General features: G+C 34.7%; 1 protein-coding gene across 8 annotated transcripts in view; it reads left to right on the plus strand.

Annotated features, from left to right (window-relative positions):
- Nucleotides 1-16,228, plus strand: part of LOC123562448 (sushi, von Willebrand factor type A, EGF and pentraxin domain-containing protein 1-like) — a 447,821-nt gene that overhangs the window by 229,255 nt on the left and 202,338 nt on the right. The window contains exons 40-41 of one of the 8 annotated variants that reach the window (XM_053537526.1): nucleotides 2,728-2,844; nucleotides 13,793-13,936. The exons of the other annotated variants lie outside the window; for them this stretch is intronic. Coding sequence (XP_053393501.1) covers nucleotides 2,728-2,844; nucleotides 13,793-13,936 — 261 coding nt within the window. The remainder of the gene's footprint in view (nucleotides 1-2,727; nucleotides 2,845-13,792; nucleotides 13,937-16,228) is intronic. 8 annotated transcript variants of the gene reach the window in all.

Genomic DNA, 16,228 nt, shown 5'->3' on the forward strand with positions numbered 1-16,228 from the left:
AAGAATATGGAAACTCTGTACAGATCTCATCCCCCTTCCCTCTTCTGGCCCTTTTTCTAACAGAAGTTACAGCACTTACAGATAGGTGTTGTGATAATTAGTAAAACAAGCAAATTCGATGAATTTGTATCCCTCGCCGAAAGGGTTTGTGGTGAGGAATGGCAAAAATATATATCCGGCAAAAAGTTAATGATGTTAATACGAAGCAAATAATTTCATTAGTCAAAATCAATTTAACAGAAAACAAATGTTTAATTAAAGAGTACATGATAAATGTATGCTACTTTGATCCTGACTTAAGAATTTATTTTGAATGGGATATGCTTACTGTAATAAGCTAAGCTTTTAAAATTAAATGCAGTTAATTGAAATGCGAGGTGGGGAAATGCTACAACTTGCATGTTGATAAATATTCATGGAAGGTTTGAACAAAATCTAAAATAAGGCATGAAAAAATAATAATTTTTTTAGGGAAGGTGGTGGTGGGGGGGGGGGGGGGGGGGGGGGGGGGGGGGGGAGAGAATGGGGAGGGGGGTGACCAAGGCAAGTGGTTGGCCAGGTGTAGGTGAACAACTTCACATGTTAATAATAAATGTTCAGGGAAAAGAAATGAAAGAAATTTAATGAAATTCTGGCAAATGGTAAGTTTGTTATGTAAAAAAATGTGGATTTTTGTACAATCAAAGGGCAATAACTCTTAATTTACAAAATAAATCTGAACGAAATTGTGTGTACACAACCACATTATGGTGATCTAAAGTCTGTTTAAGTTTCATAGTTCTAGGTCAAATATATCAAAAGTTATGATGCAGAAATTGTAATATCTATAGTACCCTATATAGTTAACACTAGAAACTTCTAAGGGCCATAACTCTATACTAGGGCAATCTGTCTGAAACTTGGCGGGCCGCAAAAACTAATAGTGGTGAACACGTACATGAAGTTTTATATAAATATTCTCAACCATTTCCTAGATATGGCTCCGGACGGACAGACGGACGGACAACGCCAAAACTATATCCGTTCGACTTTCTTCGGGGGATAATATGAGTAGGAGATAATGTTTGAAGCACAGTAGACAGCAACCAAGTAATATATTGATAGATTTTATTTGTTTAAGTCTGATCTAAAGAGGTAATTCAAAGTATAACAGCTATATGTCCTCTTACACAGGCTTAAGGACTGCAACAGGGACAGTGTGTTTTTATTAATTTGTTTATTTTTGCGTAAGTATTTAAGGACTTTATTTAGCGTTGATCGTCCAGTTTCCGTTAGCCTTACGCAAAAAACAGCAATTGCACTAATGAAACAGTAAAAGAGAAATAAAATAAGCGTACGTACCTTCAGTTTATTTAATTATAGTCATCTGCAAACATTTTTCCAATGTTCAAAGTCTTTTTATTAGCATAAAAGGCAAGAAGTAAACAACCACTCTGTTCCCGCTATTTATAGAAAGTGCGTCCATTTTACGTTATAGGTGCGCGGTATAGCACAACTAAATTTTTCTTGTATAGCACAGTTCAAAAATCCTATTCCACCATAAAAAAAAGGCAAACATAGATTAACTTTAGAAATTAACATGAAAAAATGTTTAAAGTAACTCGAATCAGTTCAGAAAAAATCACTCTTCTGTATTTTGATGGCAGGGGCATTCAGAAGTGTCATTGTGCCTTATAACTGTTTGTTTACAACAGTATTTTAGATGGGTCCAGTGTCCACAACCTTTAAAGTCACACTGTGACCACTTTGTAAACACAAGTGACACACAGTACTTTAGCTCTTCAGGTTCGAATTTGTGGCACACACAACATTTTTCTTCGTCAAGAATTTCATCAGAATCAGAATCATCAAGATCCATGTCACCTGTGTATGGCTTAGAAGGACCTGGCTGAGGTTGTGGAATTGAGTCAAATTTTGAGGATTTATGTTTTTGTTTGGTTTAAAGCTTTGAGGAGATGACTTCTTTTTCTTCTTACTACCTTCCAAGAATTTGATAATTTCATTCTCTGTGTTTGGTTCTGTAATACATGTACCAGACACAATTTTACTAAGTGTTTCTCTGTGTTCCTTTTTACTTTCATACTTCTGCTTCTCCAATATCAGTTCAGTATCTGCAGTAAAAAATGCTGTTGGATTTTTACAGGATTCAGAAGGTTGGGATTTCTCTGGAGAGAGGTCAGTTTGGTATGCTTTTGCCGGTGCAAGATTCTCAGGTGAAATACTGTCAGGGTTGAATGGAAAAATACCAGTTTTCTCAAAATATGATCTCAGATTGACAAAGCTGCTGTATAAGCTGTACTTGCCAGTTTACACACATTGTACCTGGTTATACTAGACTCCGGACATGATCTGAGGAATTTGTGGCATTCAGAATTATATATACGTTGGAGGGGTCCGAAACATCCAACATCTAAGGGTTGTAACAAATGACTGGTATGTGCCGGAAGTACAAATAGAATCACATTATTCCGTTTTGCCCAGTCAAGAGTAGAGATGTTAATATGCGATCTATGACCATCAAATATGAGTAAAATAGGCTGTTTGAAACGCATTTTGACGTTTATTTATTTTTGACAGATGTGCGGGTACTTTCTCTATTTACATGTAAAGTGATGACGTCGTATCTTACGTAGTTCCTTCGCGAGAGGAAAATATTTAAGTATAACGAAAATCGGACGATAACGGAATTGGGACGGTCAACGATATGTTAGAAATTTTGTATTACAGATTTCCAGGGGAAATCATGTGAGATAGTGAAGGACTGGTGTGCTGAAAACCCATGTAAAAATGATGGAACATGTAAACCTGTAAACCCAGTAGGATACGAGTGTGAATGTATGCCAGGTAACATTTTTACACCTTCTCCTGTTGTTAAATATTTTTAAAATTGGCAAATATTGACACAAACCTTGCTCAGGAAGTGTACATCAACTCTTGCTTTCTGAGCCAAAATTATAAAACATGATTCAGTATTTTTATAAATGATACAGGTATTTTTGGATTTGAATTATTTAAAATGTCATTAAATTTTTGAAGCTGAAGCATTCATCGAAATTTGATTGCCATTTTTCTGCTAGTTTATGTTTCCCTATTTACTGCTAGTTTATTGTTCCCCATTTTCCTGATGCTTTGTGGTTCCCAAGTACATATATGCCTGCTAGTTTATGTACAATTTTTATTTCCTGTTGGTCAACAGTTCCCCATTTGCCTATGTATTTATTGATCTCCATTTGCCTGCGGGTTTACAGTTTTCCATTTCCTGTAGGTCAACAGTTCCCCATTTGCTTTAGTATTTATGTTTCCCCTTTTGTCTGCTGATTTACAGTTCCCAAATTGTTTCCGGGTTCATGGTTCCTTGTTTGCTAATTTATTGTTTCTCGCTCACTGGTTTATGGTTCATTGTTTGCTATTTTTAAAATTCCTTGCCTACTGGTCTATGATTGCTTGCTTGCTGGTTTATGGCTAACCACTTTCTGGTATATGATTCCTTGCTTGCTGGTTTATGGTTCATCACTTTCTAGTATATGATTCCTTGATTGCGGGTTTATGGTTCCTCACTCGCGGGATTATTGTAACTTGCTTGCTGATTTATGGTTAATTGCTTGATGGTTTATGGTTCTTTGCTTGCTAGATACGGTTCCATGCTTGTTTGTTTATGGTTCCTTGCTTTCTGGTTTATGGTTCCTCACTTAATGCTTTAGAGTTGCCCATTACCCATCTGCCTGCTGGTTTAAAATTCCTAGTTTCCTGCTGGTCAACAGTTCCCCATTTATCTATATTTATGGATTCCCATTTGCCTGCTAGTTTACAGTTTTGCATTTCCTGAAGGTCGACAATTCCGTGTTTGCATATGTATTTATGTAAATATATATGGAACAATATGTAACTACTTTTTCTTTGATGACATCTATTCCATAATCTTATATGCGGCTATTTTCTTTTATTTGGCTAAAAGATCAATAGAGAGAACAAAAGTATCCACATAAATACCCATTTGTATGGACGTCACTCTGTCCTTCTTCAAATTTGGATCCTGTGATTACTAAAAAAGCATTAAAGCTATGATCATAAACTTTATGTGTATAGAAAGAAATATATAAATTATGCTCATATATTACATGTGCTTGAAGGTCAAATGTCAACATCACTATTGAAGGTCAAGTAAAAATTGTTTCTGCTCTGTAATATTTATATGCATTAGGGGATTCTTTTAGTACTACATAGAAATGTTGCCAATGATTAGACTATATGATGATAAGATCCATGGTTGTTGGTCAGAGGTCAAGGTCACTACTGAAGGTCATGTAAAAATTTGTTTTTTATCCATTAATACCCTCACAAAACGAAGGGTATATCATTTTGTTGGGTATGTGGGAGTGAGCTTGTCGGTCAGTATATCCGTTGGTTTTCATTGTTTCCGGACAATAATTCATGAAAGGCTTAGGATCATGAAAGTTGATTGGAATGTTAGTGGTGAGTAGCAGATGACATTTATTGATTTTGAGGTCATAGGTCATGGGTCAAGGTTACAGTGACCCGGAACAGTTAAAATTCTTACCAGAAAAATACTTAAGAACGCTTGGGCCAAGGGAACTTAATAGGGAGGTTGATCATGACCAGTAGATGACCCTTATTGATTTAGAGGTTCGACATTGGCTTACTTCTGTGACAAGGCCATAATGTTGGATCATTATTCGTCACTCCTGTGTACTATACAGACATGTTCCCATGATTAGACTGTGTGTCATGCACTTGAAACATGGTTGTAGGTCAGAGATCAAAGTCACTATTGAATTTATTTTTACTGGTAGGGGACTTCTGTATTGCCATTGCAATACTAGGCCGCTTATTTTCTTTTTGTTTCTTTTATAAAACATAACATTTTTAGCTCGACTGTTCGAAGAATAGTCTGTTCAAACTGGTGTCGGCTTCGGCGTCACACATTGGTTAAAGTTTTGCATGCAAATACATATGGCTATCATTTAAAGACATATATCTCTGAAACTTACTTTTTTCCTTTTCTAGGTCAATTACCAACCTCGCTTGGTCAAGTCCCATAACTCTGACATAAATTGTGTCCAAATTATGCCCCCTTTAGGACTTAGAATATTGACAGAACGGCAGACGACATCTATCTATTGAGTTTCAGGTCAGTAGGTCAAGGTCGAAGTGACCCTGAACAGTTAAACAATTTATGAATAGTAACTCAAACACGTTTGGGTCTAGGAACATGAAAATTGATTGGGAGGTTTGTCATTAAAGTCAGTAGGTGAAAGGTCAAGGTCACAGTGACAGGGAATCGTTAAATAGTTTGAGAATGATTGGGCCTAGGATAACGAAACCTGATAGGGAGGTTGATCATGATCAGTAATTGGCATCTATTGATGTTGAGGTCAGCAGGTCAAAGGTAAAGATCACATTGACGGAACAGTTAAATGATTTCCGGATGATAACTCAAGAACGCTTAGGCCCAAGATCATAAAAGTTGACATGGAAGTTGGTCATGAACAGCAGATGAGACTCATTGATTTTTATTTTATTAATCCTCCGCCACAAGTGGTGTGGGGTTATAAGAATGGTCTATGTCCGTTCTTCCGTCCTTCCGTTACATTTTGTGTCCGCTCTGTATCTCCTAAACCCCTTGAAGGATTTTCATGAAACATGGGTCAAATGATCACCTCATTAAGACAATGTGCAGAACTCATGAATCAGCTATGTCGGTTCAAGGTCAAGGTCACATCTCAAGGTCAAAGGTTTGAGCCTTCCATTTCGTGTCCGCTCTGTATCTCCTAAACCCCTTGAAGGATAATCATGAAACTTGACTCAAAAGATCATCTCATCAAGACGATGTTCAGAACCTATAAGTCAGCCATGTCGGCTCAAGGTCAAGGTCACAACTAATGGTCAAATGTTTGAGGCTACCATTTCCTGTCCGCTCAGTATCTCTTAAACCTCTTGAAGGATAATTATGAAACTTGGATTAAATAATCACCTCATCAAGATGATGTGAGGAACTCATGAGTCAGCCATGTCGGCTCAAGGACAAGGTCACAACTCAAGGTCAAAGGTTTGAGCCTTCCATTTTGTGTCCGCTCTGTCTCTCGTAAACCCCTTGAAGGATTTTCATCAAACTTGGGTCAAATGATCACCTCATCAAGACAATGTGCAGAATTGATGTATCAGCCGTGTCGGCTCAAGGTCAAGGTCACAACTCAAGGTCAAAGGTTTGAGCCTTCCATTTTGTTTCCGCTCTGTCTCTCCTAAACCCCTTGAAGGATTTTCATCAAACTTGGGTCAAATGATTACCTCATCAAGACGATGTGCAGAATTGATGAGTCAAGGTCAAGATCAAAACTTAGAGTCAAAGGTTTGAGCCTTCCACTTTGTGTTCATTCTGTATCTCGTAAACCCCTTTTAAGATTTTCATGAAACTTGGGTCAAATGATCACCTCATCTAGATGATGTGCAGAATTCATGGGTCAGCCATGTCAGTTCAAGGTCAAGGTCACAGCTCAAGGTCAAAGGTTTACCCTTTCACTATCCATACCAGTGGCGGGGGATTTAGCTGTCTTTCAGACTGCCTTGTTAGGCAAGAAGTTAAGGTCACAGTGTCCCAGAACATTTAAATCATTTCCGTAGGGCCTACGATCGGATCACGACACTTATTAGGATCGTTGATCATGACCAGCAGATAACCTCTCTATAATAAGGTTAAAAGATCAAGGTCACATTTACCCAGAACAGTAGAACTTTTGTGTATAGTGATCAAATAATTTCTTCTAATATTGTAATTGCTGATTGGATCAAGGGGGTGTGTTCGACGAGTTTTTGTTTTGGGTCAAGTCCCGTGACTCTGGCATGTATTTTTTGGCAGATTTTGCCTCCTTCTGGACTAAGAAAATCCTGGTTAAAGTATTGCATGCAAGTAACCGTATCCGAATGATTGAATTGAAACTCTAATGAATTATTGAAACACATCTACCTGACCTAATTTCTAAACTGGTACAAGTTATCGGAAATGTTGCTTTTTCTTGTAACCTAACTAATAGTACCGGGGCCAGTGAGGTCTACCATGCACTTTTTTCATAGTTACCAAATTGTTCGGCAGGACCAACTCTTTCAAAATGAAAAATGTTCCCATGTAAAACTATTTTGAACTATATATGATTTCAATGTTCCCATGACAACCATTCATTTTTGAAAAGGACGCCAAATATAGATGATAATCAGTCAGTTTAGTGATAAAACAATAAAAATGGTGTCAAAATTGAGCAAGGACACTGGCCTTTTAATAGCAGCATTTGCATTTCAATTAACTAATTTGCATATTCATGAATATTAATGAGAATGTTAAAAAGTAACATAATTTTGTTAAAAGATAACATTTATTAAGTTTCAAATCAATTTAAATGTACTAATCAGTTTTGATCAATTTAGATGTACTAATCAGTTTTGTTCTGGTCTTAAAGTATCTCAGTGTTTTGTGATATATTATTTTGTTACTTTGATGGCACTTTTGTTTATTCAAAACTGGATGTGCCCAGCTAATTTGCATAAAATGAAGGGGCTTTTGTGGCCGAGTGGTTAAGGTTTCAAAGGAGTTGAAATCACTTGCCCCTCATCGATGTTGGTTCGAGCCTCACTTGGGGTGTATAATTCTTCACGTGAGGAAGCCATCAAGCTGGCTTACGTAAGGTCGTTGGTTCTACCCAGGTGCCCGGTAATGATGAAATAATGCACCAATGGGGCACCTGGGGTCTTCCTTCGCCATTAAAGCTTGAAAGTCGTCATATGACCTATAATTTAGTTGATGCAACGTTAAACCCAACGAAATAAATAAATAAATGCATAAAATGATCCACAAACAACAATAAAATTCTGAAACCCATGAAACTGAATAAAAGGATGTAATTAATTGTTATAAATGAAAAAAAAACAAAAAAAAAACGTTTTTTTTTTATGTTGTCTATAATGTTTGCAGACATAGGATTAAACTTTATTAAAGAAAGAATAAGAAATGTAACATGTATAACACATGTTACGTTACCATTTCAACAAACTTGTTGTATTGCATCAACTTTTCAGAAATTATTCCAGAAATATAATTAATATTACTTATTTTGTACTATAATAATACAATATACTTCTTTACTTGTCAGAGAGTGTGATATTTTTCCGTAACACACTTTGAAATACGTTACCACTACCATTGTTTTTTAAAAAGATTTTTAAGAAAAGTTGAAGTCTAAATTGTCGCTTACTGATTTATTTCAACTGTTAGCTGTAAGTTTTAAGAAAGTTTTCTTTTGTTATTTCAGAAATTGCCTAAAATATAAATTGCATCATCCATGTAACTCTAATGTTAGATGGAATTTCAATAAAACATGCAATAAAATCCATCTGTGCATCCATAATATTATGATCATACAGCTGATATTTTACTTAGAACTTAGCACTTACATGCACAGAACTAAGTAGTTTCGGTGCAGAATCCATGGACACTTGTTAGGTTAACTGATCAACATTACATGACTGAATTTCTGTTGCAAAGTGGTGCTAAACCAAAACTAATAAACAAAAGAAAATATGCTGGTATTTAAAGTAAAAATTTTAGACTTAAGCTAAAACCAGCTAGACAAAACTGTTTAAGTGATACCAAATCAAGACATAAAAATATATAAAGCTTAATACATATGAAATAAAGAAGACTACTAGTATTGTAGTCATTTTGAAACATTTACAAGAATGACAGAATATATAAAATATTTTGATTTTGGTATTCTAAATTGTACAGACAAGGACTAAACTGTTTATTGTGGTGGATTATTCCAAAATATACTGTAAAATTAAGAGAAACACTACTAAGAGTAAGTATGCATCAATCATAACAAAAAAGTTTGATTATCAATTAAGTTACATACCAAAGGTTAAGACAAAGGCATGACCTCCCTGTCAAAAGTTCAAACTGTAGCAAGAAGCTCGAGAGTATGATACATATTGCTTCAGGTATGATACAAATTGCTTCAGAATCAATGTGTAATCAAATGTCATTCATAAAAAATAAAGTGATTTTCGAGAGCCTATGATCTTTTTTTTTGTCATTTGCTTTGATAAATGATATGCTTTAAAGCAACATATTATTCATAACAGATTACCAACAAGAGAGCACATATGCTATATCAGGTAACATTAAAGTGAAAACATCGTAGTAACATCTTAATCAAAACTTGCAGAATTTGATTCTTGTAACACTACTGCCTCATATTGTGTGCATTCCATAATTTTCAGACATTTCATCTGATTTTGAGTTCATATTTTAAGTAATCCCTAAAATTTTACTATAACAGAACGCTGTGTAAGCTAGTGCTACGGGTGTGTGGGCAGTTTCACATTTCACTGCATCTAAAGAACAGACATGATCAAATGAAGTCAGCTATTATTTTGCTCAATTGTGTTGTTATGCTTCCAAAGGATGATCTTAAAAACAATTTACTATCCCTTGAAAAGTCTTTAAGTTTCATATGATGGTTGTAAAAGGTCTCCTCGTACTCACTTTCAGTGTAGTTTGATTTTCTGGTCCTTTTGGACCATACTTACTAAAATAGAATTCCTCTTTAGCCAGTGCTAGGGGGCGTAAAATGCTTTTTACACTTCATTACCTCTCATAAACAGACATGATTCAACTGAGTTTGCTATTTATTTGCTTGGTTGCGATCTTTACTTCGAAAGGATCTTCAGAAAGTCTGTTGCAAAATGTTTTCAGCAACTTTGAAGTGTTGCTCATACAGCACTCAGTATTTTTCTAGCAGTTTTAAGTAGCATTATGTGATTTTTTTCCTAACAATTTGGTTTTCATAGACTTATTATCATTCACATTCTTGACTGTTTTTTTCCCAACTTTATAAGTTTAAATCTAAAGATTACTTAAAGTACCTGAAATTTCATTTTTTAGCTCACCTGAGCACGAAGTGCTCAAGGTGAACTTTTTGATCGCTCTGTCTCCGTCGTCCGTCCGTCGTCAACAATTTGACTGTTAACACTCTAGAGGTCATAAATTTGGCCCAATCTTAATGAAACTTAGTCAGAATGTTACCCTCAGTAAAATCTTGGATGAGTTTGATATTGGGTCATCTGGGTTCAAAAACTAGGTCACCAGGTCAAATCAAATGAAAAGCTTGTTAACACTCTAGAGGTCACAGTTTTGGCCCAATCTTAATGAAACTTGGTCAGAATGTTAAAAAAATCTTGGATGATTTTGATATTGGGTTATCTAGGGCCAAAAGCTAGGTCACCAGGTCAGATCAAATGAAAAGCTTGTTAACACTGTACAGGCCATATTTATGACTGTATCTTCATGAAACATGGTCATTATGTTAATCTTGATGATCTTCAGGTTAGGTTTGAATCTGGGTCATGTAGGGTCAAAAACTAGGTCACCAGGTCAAATCAAAAGCTAGTTAACACTCTAGAGGTCACATTTATAACCATATCTTAATGAAACTTCAATCTTGATAATCTTTAAGTTCAAATCTGGGTCAGGTGGGGTCAAAAACTAGGTCACTTGGTCAAATCAAAGGAGAAGCTTGTTAACACTCTAGAGGCCACATTTATTATTTTATTTTCATGAAACTTAATCAAAATGTGAATTTTGATGATTTTCAGGTCAAGTTTGAATCTGGGTCATGTAGGGTTAAAAACTAGGTCACCGGGTCAAATCAAAAGAAAAGTTAGTAAGCACTGAAGAGGCCACATTTATGACTATATCTAAATGACACTTGGTCAGAATGTAAATCTTGATAATGTTTAGGTCAACTTTAAATCTGGGTCAGATGGGGCCAAAAAGTAGGTCACCAGGTCAAATCAAATGAAAAGCTAGTTAACCCTGTATAAGCCACATTTATGACCGTATCTTAATGAAACTTGATCAGAATGTTAATGTTGATGACTTTTAGGTCATCTTTAAATCTGGGTCAGGTTGGGTCAAAAACTAGGTCACCAGGTCAAATCAAAGGAAATGCTTGTTAATACTCTAGAGGCCACATTTATGAATGTATCTTCATGAAACTTGGTCAGAATGTTAACCTTGATAATCTTTAAGTTCAAATCTGGGTCAGGTGGGGTCAAAAACTAGGTCACCAGGTCAAATCAAAAGGGAAAGCTAGTTAACATTCTAGAGGCCACATTTAAAATCATATCTTAATGAAACTTGGTCAAAATGTTAATCTTGATCATCTTTAGGTCAGTAGGTCAGGTGAGCGATACAGGGCCTTCATGGCCCTCTTGTTTTAATTTCTGTTTAATGCAGCTTTTCAACAGTGAATATTTCATCAATAAGCCCATGAATATTTCGATACAATTCATGTGTTTCTGAAACTAAAAAACAAAATGCTTTATTTCTCATATAAATGGATGCACTTCACAATAACATAAAACGAGATAAACATTCCATTAAAACATTTTCCATAAAAGGAAGCCCAAAGTTGTAACCCTATGTTAGCAGGGATGTATGCATTATTGATACATACAGAATATATACATTAAAATATATATGTATATATCGTTAATATATACAGGATATATACATAAAAATATATAATCAATGTAAAATGTAATTATTGACAACAATGTTGAAACCATCAAATGAAAGAATAACATATTTAAGAAACAGATATTAGTATAATAAAATTGATAGATGCATTAATTCAAAATGAAAAAAAAAATGAAAAAAAAAACAACAAAAAACACTGAATATGTAATGAATGTTCAGATGAGTACTTTGTTGACACAAGTGAAGAAAGAATGTTAGAATTAATACTTTAAAGTTTTAACAAATCTATGATATCATAATGTTGAAATCAATGGTTCAGATTTCTTCATATATATTTTTAAATACAGCAAAGTACAGTGGTAACGTATTTTAAAGCACTTTTATGGAAAAAATGCCGTTGCTTGGAAGGTATGGGGCTGTACTGTTTTGTAAAAGTATGTAAACACTTGATAACTAAATAGTCTTCTACTGTTTGCTGAGAAAATAACGATACAATAAATCAGAACTACTGGAAAGGTAACGTATCATGTGTAAAGTATGTTGCAAACAGGTTCTTCCTTCAAATAAGTATTTACATTATATTTTCATGTGCTTTAGCTCAAATAACACAGGTTTTTTGATCATGCTTAGTTCATCATGTTGTTCAGTTTTAGTTATATCTTGTTTTCAGAGATGTCTGTTTCAGCTTAGAATAATTTATGCAAATTTGCTAAAATACCTAATGTAGAAAAATTATTTACCTTCACAGTAATAAAATACTATTCTAGAAAACACTGAGAGACATAAAGACCAGATCAAAACTGTCTGATCTATATTTTCTAAATAATTGATGTAACATTATTAAAACAAGGTTATTGAAATAGTAACTTAACATGTGTAAAGTATGTTACTTACTGATTCTTCATTCAAAAAGGTGTGCAAACCAATTTCCAAACAATATAGCTCACATAATTGTTATTTCATTGATAACATTTAATCATGTCATTTTTATTAAATTTTAGTTGTATCTTGGTTCATAAGATGTTGGTTGTGGTTATGGTTAATATTATGCAAATTAGCTAAACAGACCTATTTTGGAGTAAAAAAGTTACCATTAGTGTTACACAATACTATTTAAGAAAACACTGAGAGACTTTCAGAACAGATCAAAACTGTTTGGTACATTTAAATTGATTTAAAACTTAAAAAAATATTATTTTGTAATAAAATTTTGTCATTTTGTAACATTCTCATTAATATTCATGAATATGCAAATAAGTTAATTAATATAAAAATGCTGCTATTTTAAGACCATTGTCTTACTTCCATTTTGACACCATTTTTATTGTTTTATCACTAAAACTGACCAAGTTATGATTATCTTCTGTATGGTCGCATTTTCCAAAAATGAACGGTTGCCATGGAAACAGTGAAATCTTAGATAGTCAATTGACAGGCATATTTAAACTTCAATTCTAATTAAATAATTTTGACATCCAAATTTGCTGACATTTGCAGTTGAAAGTACCTGATGAAAATTGTCTAGTTGGTGATAAATTCAGAATTAAAAAAGATATATCTCAAATTCTAAGAGATCGAGATATTCAACTTAGCCCTTATCATGCTTTACATTTCTGCATTTGCAACCTTTGCAGATCACGTAGATTTGCACTTTTTGCCATTCAGTCAGTATCTTTTTGAAAAGCAACCATTTAAACCATTTAAACAATAAGTGGTACTGTCTTGCTTGAAAGCAAGACAAGTTTGTTATAGAAATTTAGTATAGTAATGGTAAAAATGATAAATTTTGTGCAGAGGTGTTCAGGACGAGACTTATGAATGCCTTAAAGATAGCCAGAATTTTTATATGAGGGAGTTTAACAGGTTGTATCGAGTTTCAACAGTATTTTGGAAATTTAAAAAAAAAAGTTTTTCATTGTTCTCTGGTATGATATATAATATGTGTGGAAATTTTAAAAAAAGTTTTTTCATTGTTCTCTGGTATGATATATAATATGTGTGGTATTTTTCAAGAGCATTGTACGGGAAAATGTAATTGCATATGAAACAGTAGTTTTGCTTACATAACACCTTGCGGTGTACATAAAATCAGCTTTTTTAAGAGAACAGGAAACTAATTCTTTATTTGTAATTAAGATGTTGTGTTTTATATTGACATTATCACTAGATCTAACTTAAAAAGGTTTCTCAGAATGTCTGACAACTGGATTATCAAAAATTCTTTATTCAAAACAAATGATACAGGTTATAGTGGTCCTGTATGCGAGACAGTCACTGACCCATGCAAAAGTGACCCATGTAGGGGACAAGCAAAGTGCCGGTCAAGTCCAACAGAATATATCTGTCAGTGTGATGACGGTAGGGTTTGGACAGGAACATCTTGCAAAAGTAAGTTTACTTTCATTGAGCAAAGTAAATACAAGACAAACTACAAGAAGTCTACACAGTAAGTGCACTATCATGTTGCCAGATATTAGACAATTTACAGGACTGTCTTACAAAGTACGTGCACTTTCATGAGGCTACTATGTATCTATATGCTTGTATAGTTGAAGTTAGCTCAGGTCAAGAATGTCCTGCAGAAGTAAGTGTATTTTCCATATGGCCATTCATGTGTATTTGTCTGTTTGTTTAGTTTAACAGAACATTCTGCAAAAGTAAATGTTTCTTTTTTCATATGGCCATTGTGTAAATGTATCTGTATACTACGTGTAAGTCAGTATAAAGAAGATTTTGCAATAGTAAATATTCTTTCATGTGGCTATTTCGTATACATGCTTATCTGTTTGAATAGTTAGTATAGGAATAGTTCGGCACATTTTTGTCATGATGTAGCAGAATATATTTGCTGTGAAGTAAGCTCAGATTCAGTTTTTAGCTCACCAGAGCACCAAGTGCTCAAGGTGAGCTATTGTGACCGGTTATTGTCCGGTGTCCGTCGGCGGGCGTCGTCCTTTGTTCCTCGTCTTTGTCAGTCGTGCGTCGTCCGTCAGTATTTGCATTGTGAACACTCTAGAGGCCACATTTGGGAGCCAATCTTTATGAAACTTGGTCAGCATGATTGTCTTGATGATTTCTAGGTCAAGTTTGAATCTGGGTCATGTGGGATTAAAAATTAGGTCACCCGGACAAATCAAAGGAAAAGCTTGTGAACACTTTAGAGGCCACAATTTTGACTCAATCTTTATGAAACTTGGTCAGAATGTTTGTCTTGATGATTTCTAGGTCGAGTTCAAATATTGTAAAATCTGTTAACAAGTTCAAATTTTATGATTACAAAATACTTACCTTACATTACTATTTGCATATTCTATCAGCTTAATTTAGTCCGCTATAACCCACCCATGAGTGATTTTTACAGCGTGTAGAACTCACAATACACCGGTGCGCACACACTCCTCTCCCAAACACGTTAGTTCTGATCGGATCTACTGAAAAGCGCCATAGAAACTAAAACTGTGGGGAGGTGGGTGGGGTTATGTAATGTAAGGTAAGTATTTTGTAATCATAAAATTTGAACTTGTTAACAAATTTTACAATTTCATTTCTTACAAAAGACTTACCTTACATTACTATTTGCATAAATGCAGATTAACGAGCAGTGCTTACAAGGAAGGTGGGTTAAGTTTCTGTGGTAATAAATAGCAATAAAAAACAAATAGATAACCCAAAGCACTTACCACATGAAGTACTTGAAATCCTTGTTTCTACTGATCTAATATTTTCATGGAATAAACATTCGCAGAGTACCAATGCATATCATAAACTGTGCTTCATACAAATATATTTCTAAAAACGCAGGACGTTCCAATCACAAATACTAAAGTGTTACCCAATATGTACAGCTATGTACATTGGCAAGCTGCCCAAAATGTTCGTTTTATAAACCATATCAAAAAACACCCACTTATGTACAGCAAAAACAAAGGTTTCTCTATCCAGCAGTCCGCCGAGAAATGAAACAGTATCTGAACTCTGATTTCTACAGAAGTCTATGATTTCTTAAACTTTAAAGAAATCTACATTTATAGTGTTGAAATAATTTTTGACAAAAGTGGTCTGCCTGGACCAGTCTGCAGACTCCAGCACACTTTTGAGAGAAGCTCCTTTGAATAACGCCCAGGAGGGGCCAACACTCCTTGTACTATGTCCTCTGACATTCTTCACCGTTTTCTTTTCCTGTTTATAAGCATACTTTATTGTATTCACCAACCATTTACCGATTGTCTGAGATAAGACAGGATTATGAGGTTTCTTAGTAGCAAGTAACAGTTTAGTAACATCTTTCCCAGATTTATTTCTAAATTGTTCTGTCCGTTTGAGATAAATAGCTAGACATCTCATTGGATCCAGGTATTTATTGTCTGGATAAGAGTGTATAAATACATGTGTAGGATTGTGACCTGGTCTATCCTGTTTAGAAAGGCCTTGACGAACAAAAGTTACCCTTTGTCTTGTATATTGACACAGCCCTCTCCTAACTGGAGGCTCATCAGATCACTACACGTTCTGAAGGATGTGACTGCTACCAAAAACCTTGTCTTCCATGTGAGATGTTGCAATGAAGCTTTCCGCAAAGGTTCAAATGGAGCATTCTTCAAAAAACCTAAAACGAAAGGAAGATCTAATCAGGAGCTAGTTTTTTAACAGGAGGACGTTCATTAAAAACACCTCTAAGCA

The sequence above is a fragment of the Mercenaria mercenaria genome, chromosome 2, assembly GCF_021730395.1.
Source record: "Mercenaria mercenaria strain notata chromosome 2, MADL_Memer_1, whole genome shotgun sequence".
In the NCBI taxonomy this organism is placed as follows: domain Eukaryota; kingdom Metazoa; phylum Mollusca; class Bivalvia; order Venerida; family Veneridae; genus Mercenaria; species Mercenaria mercenaria.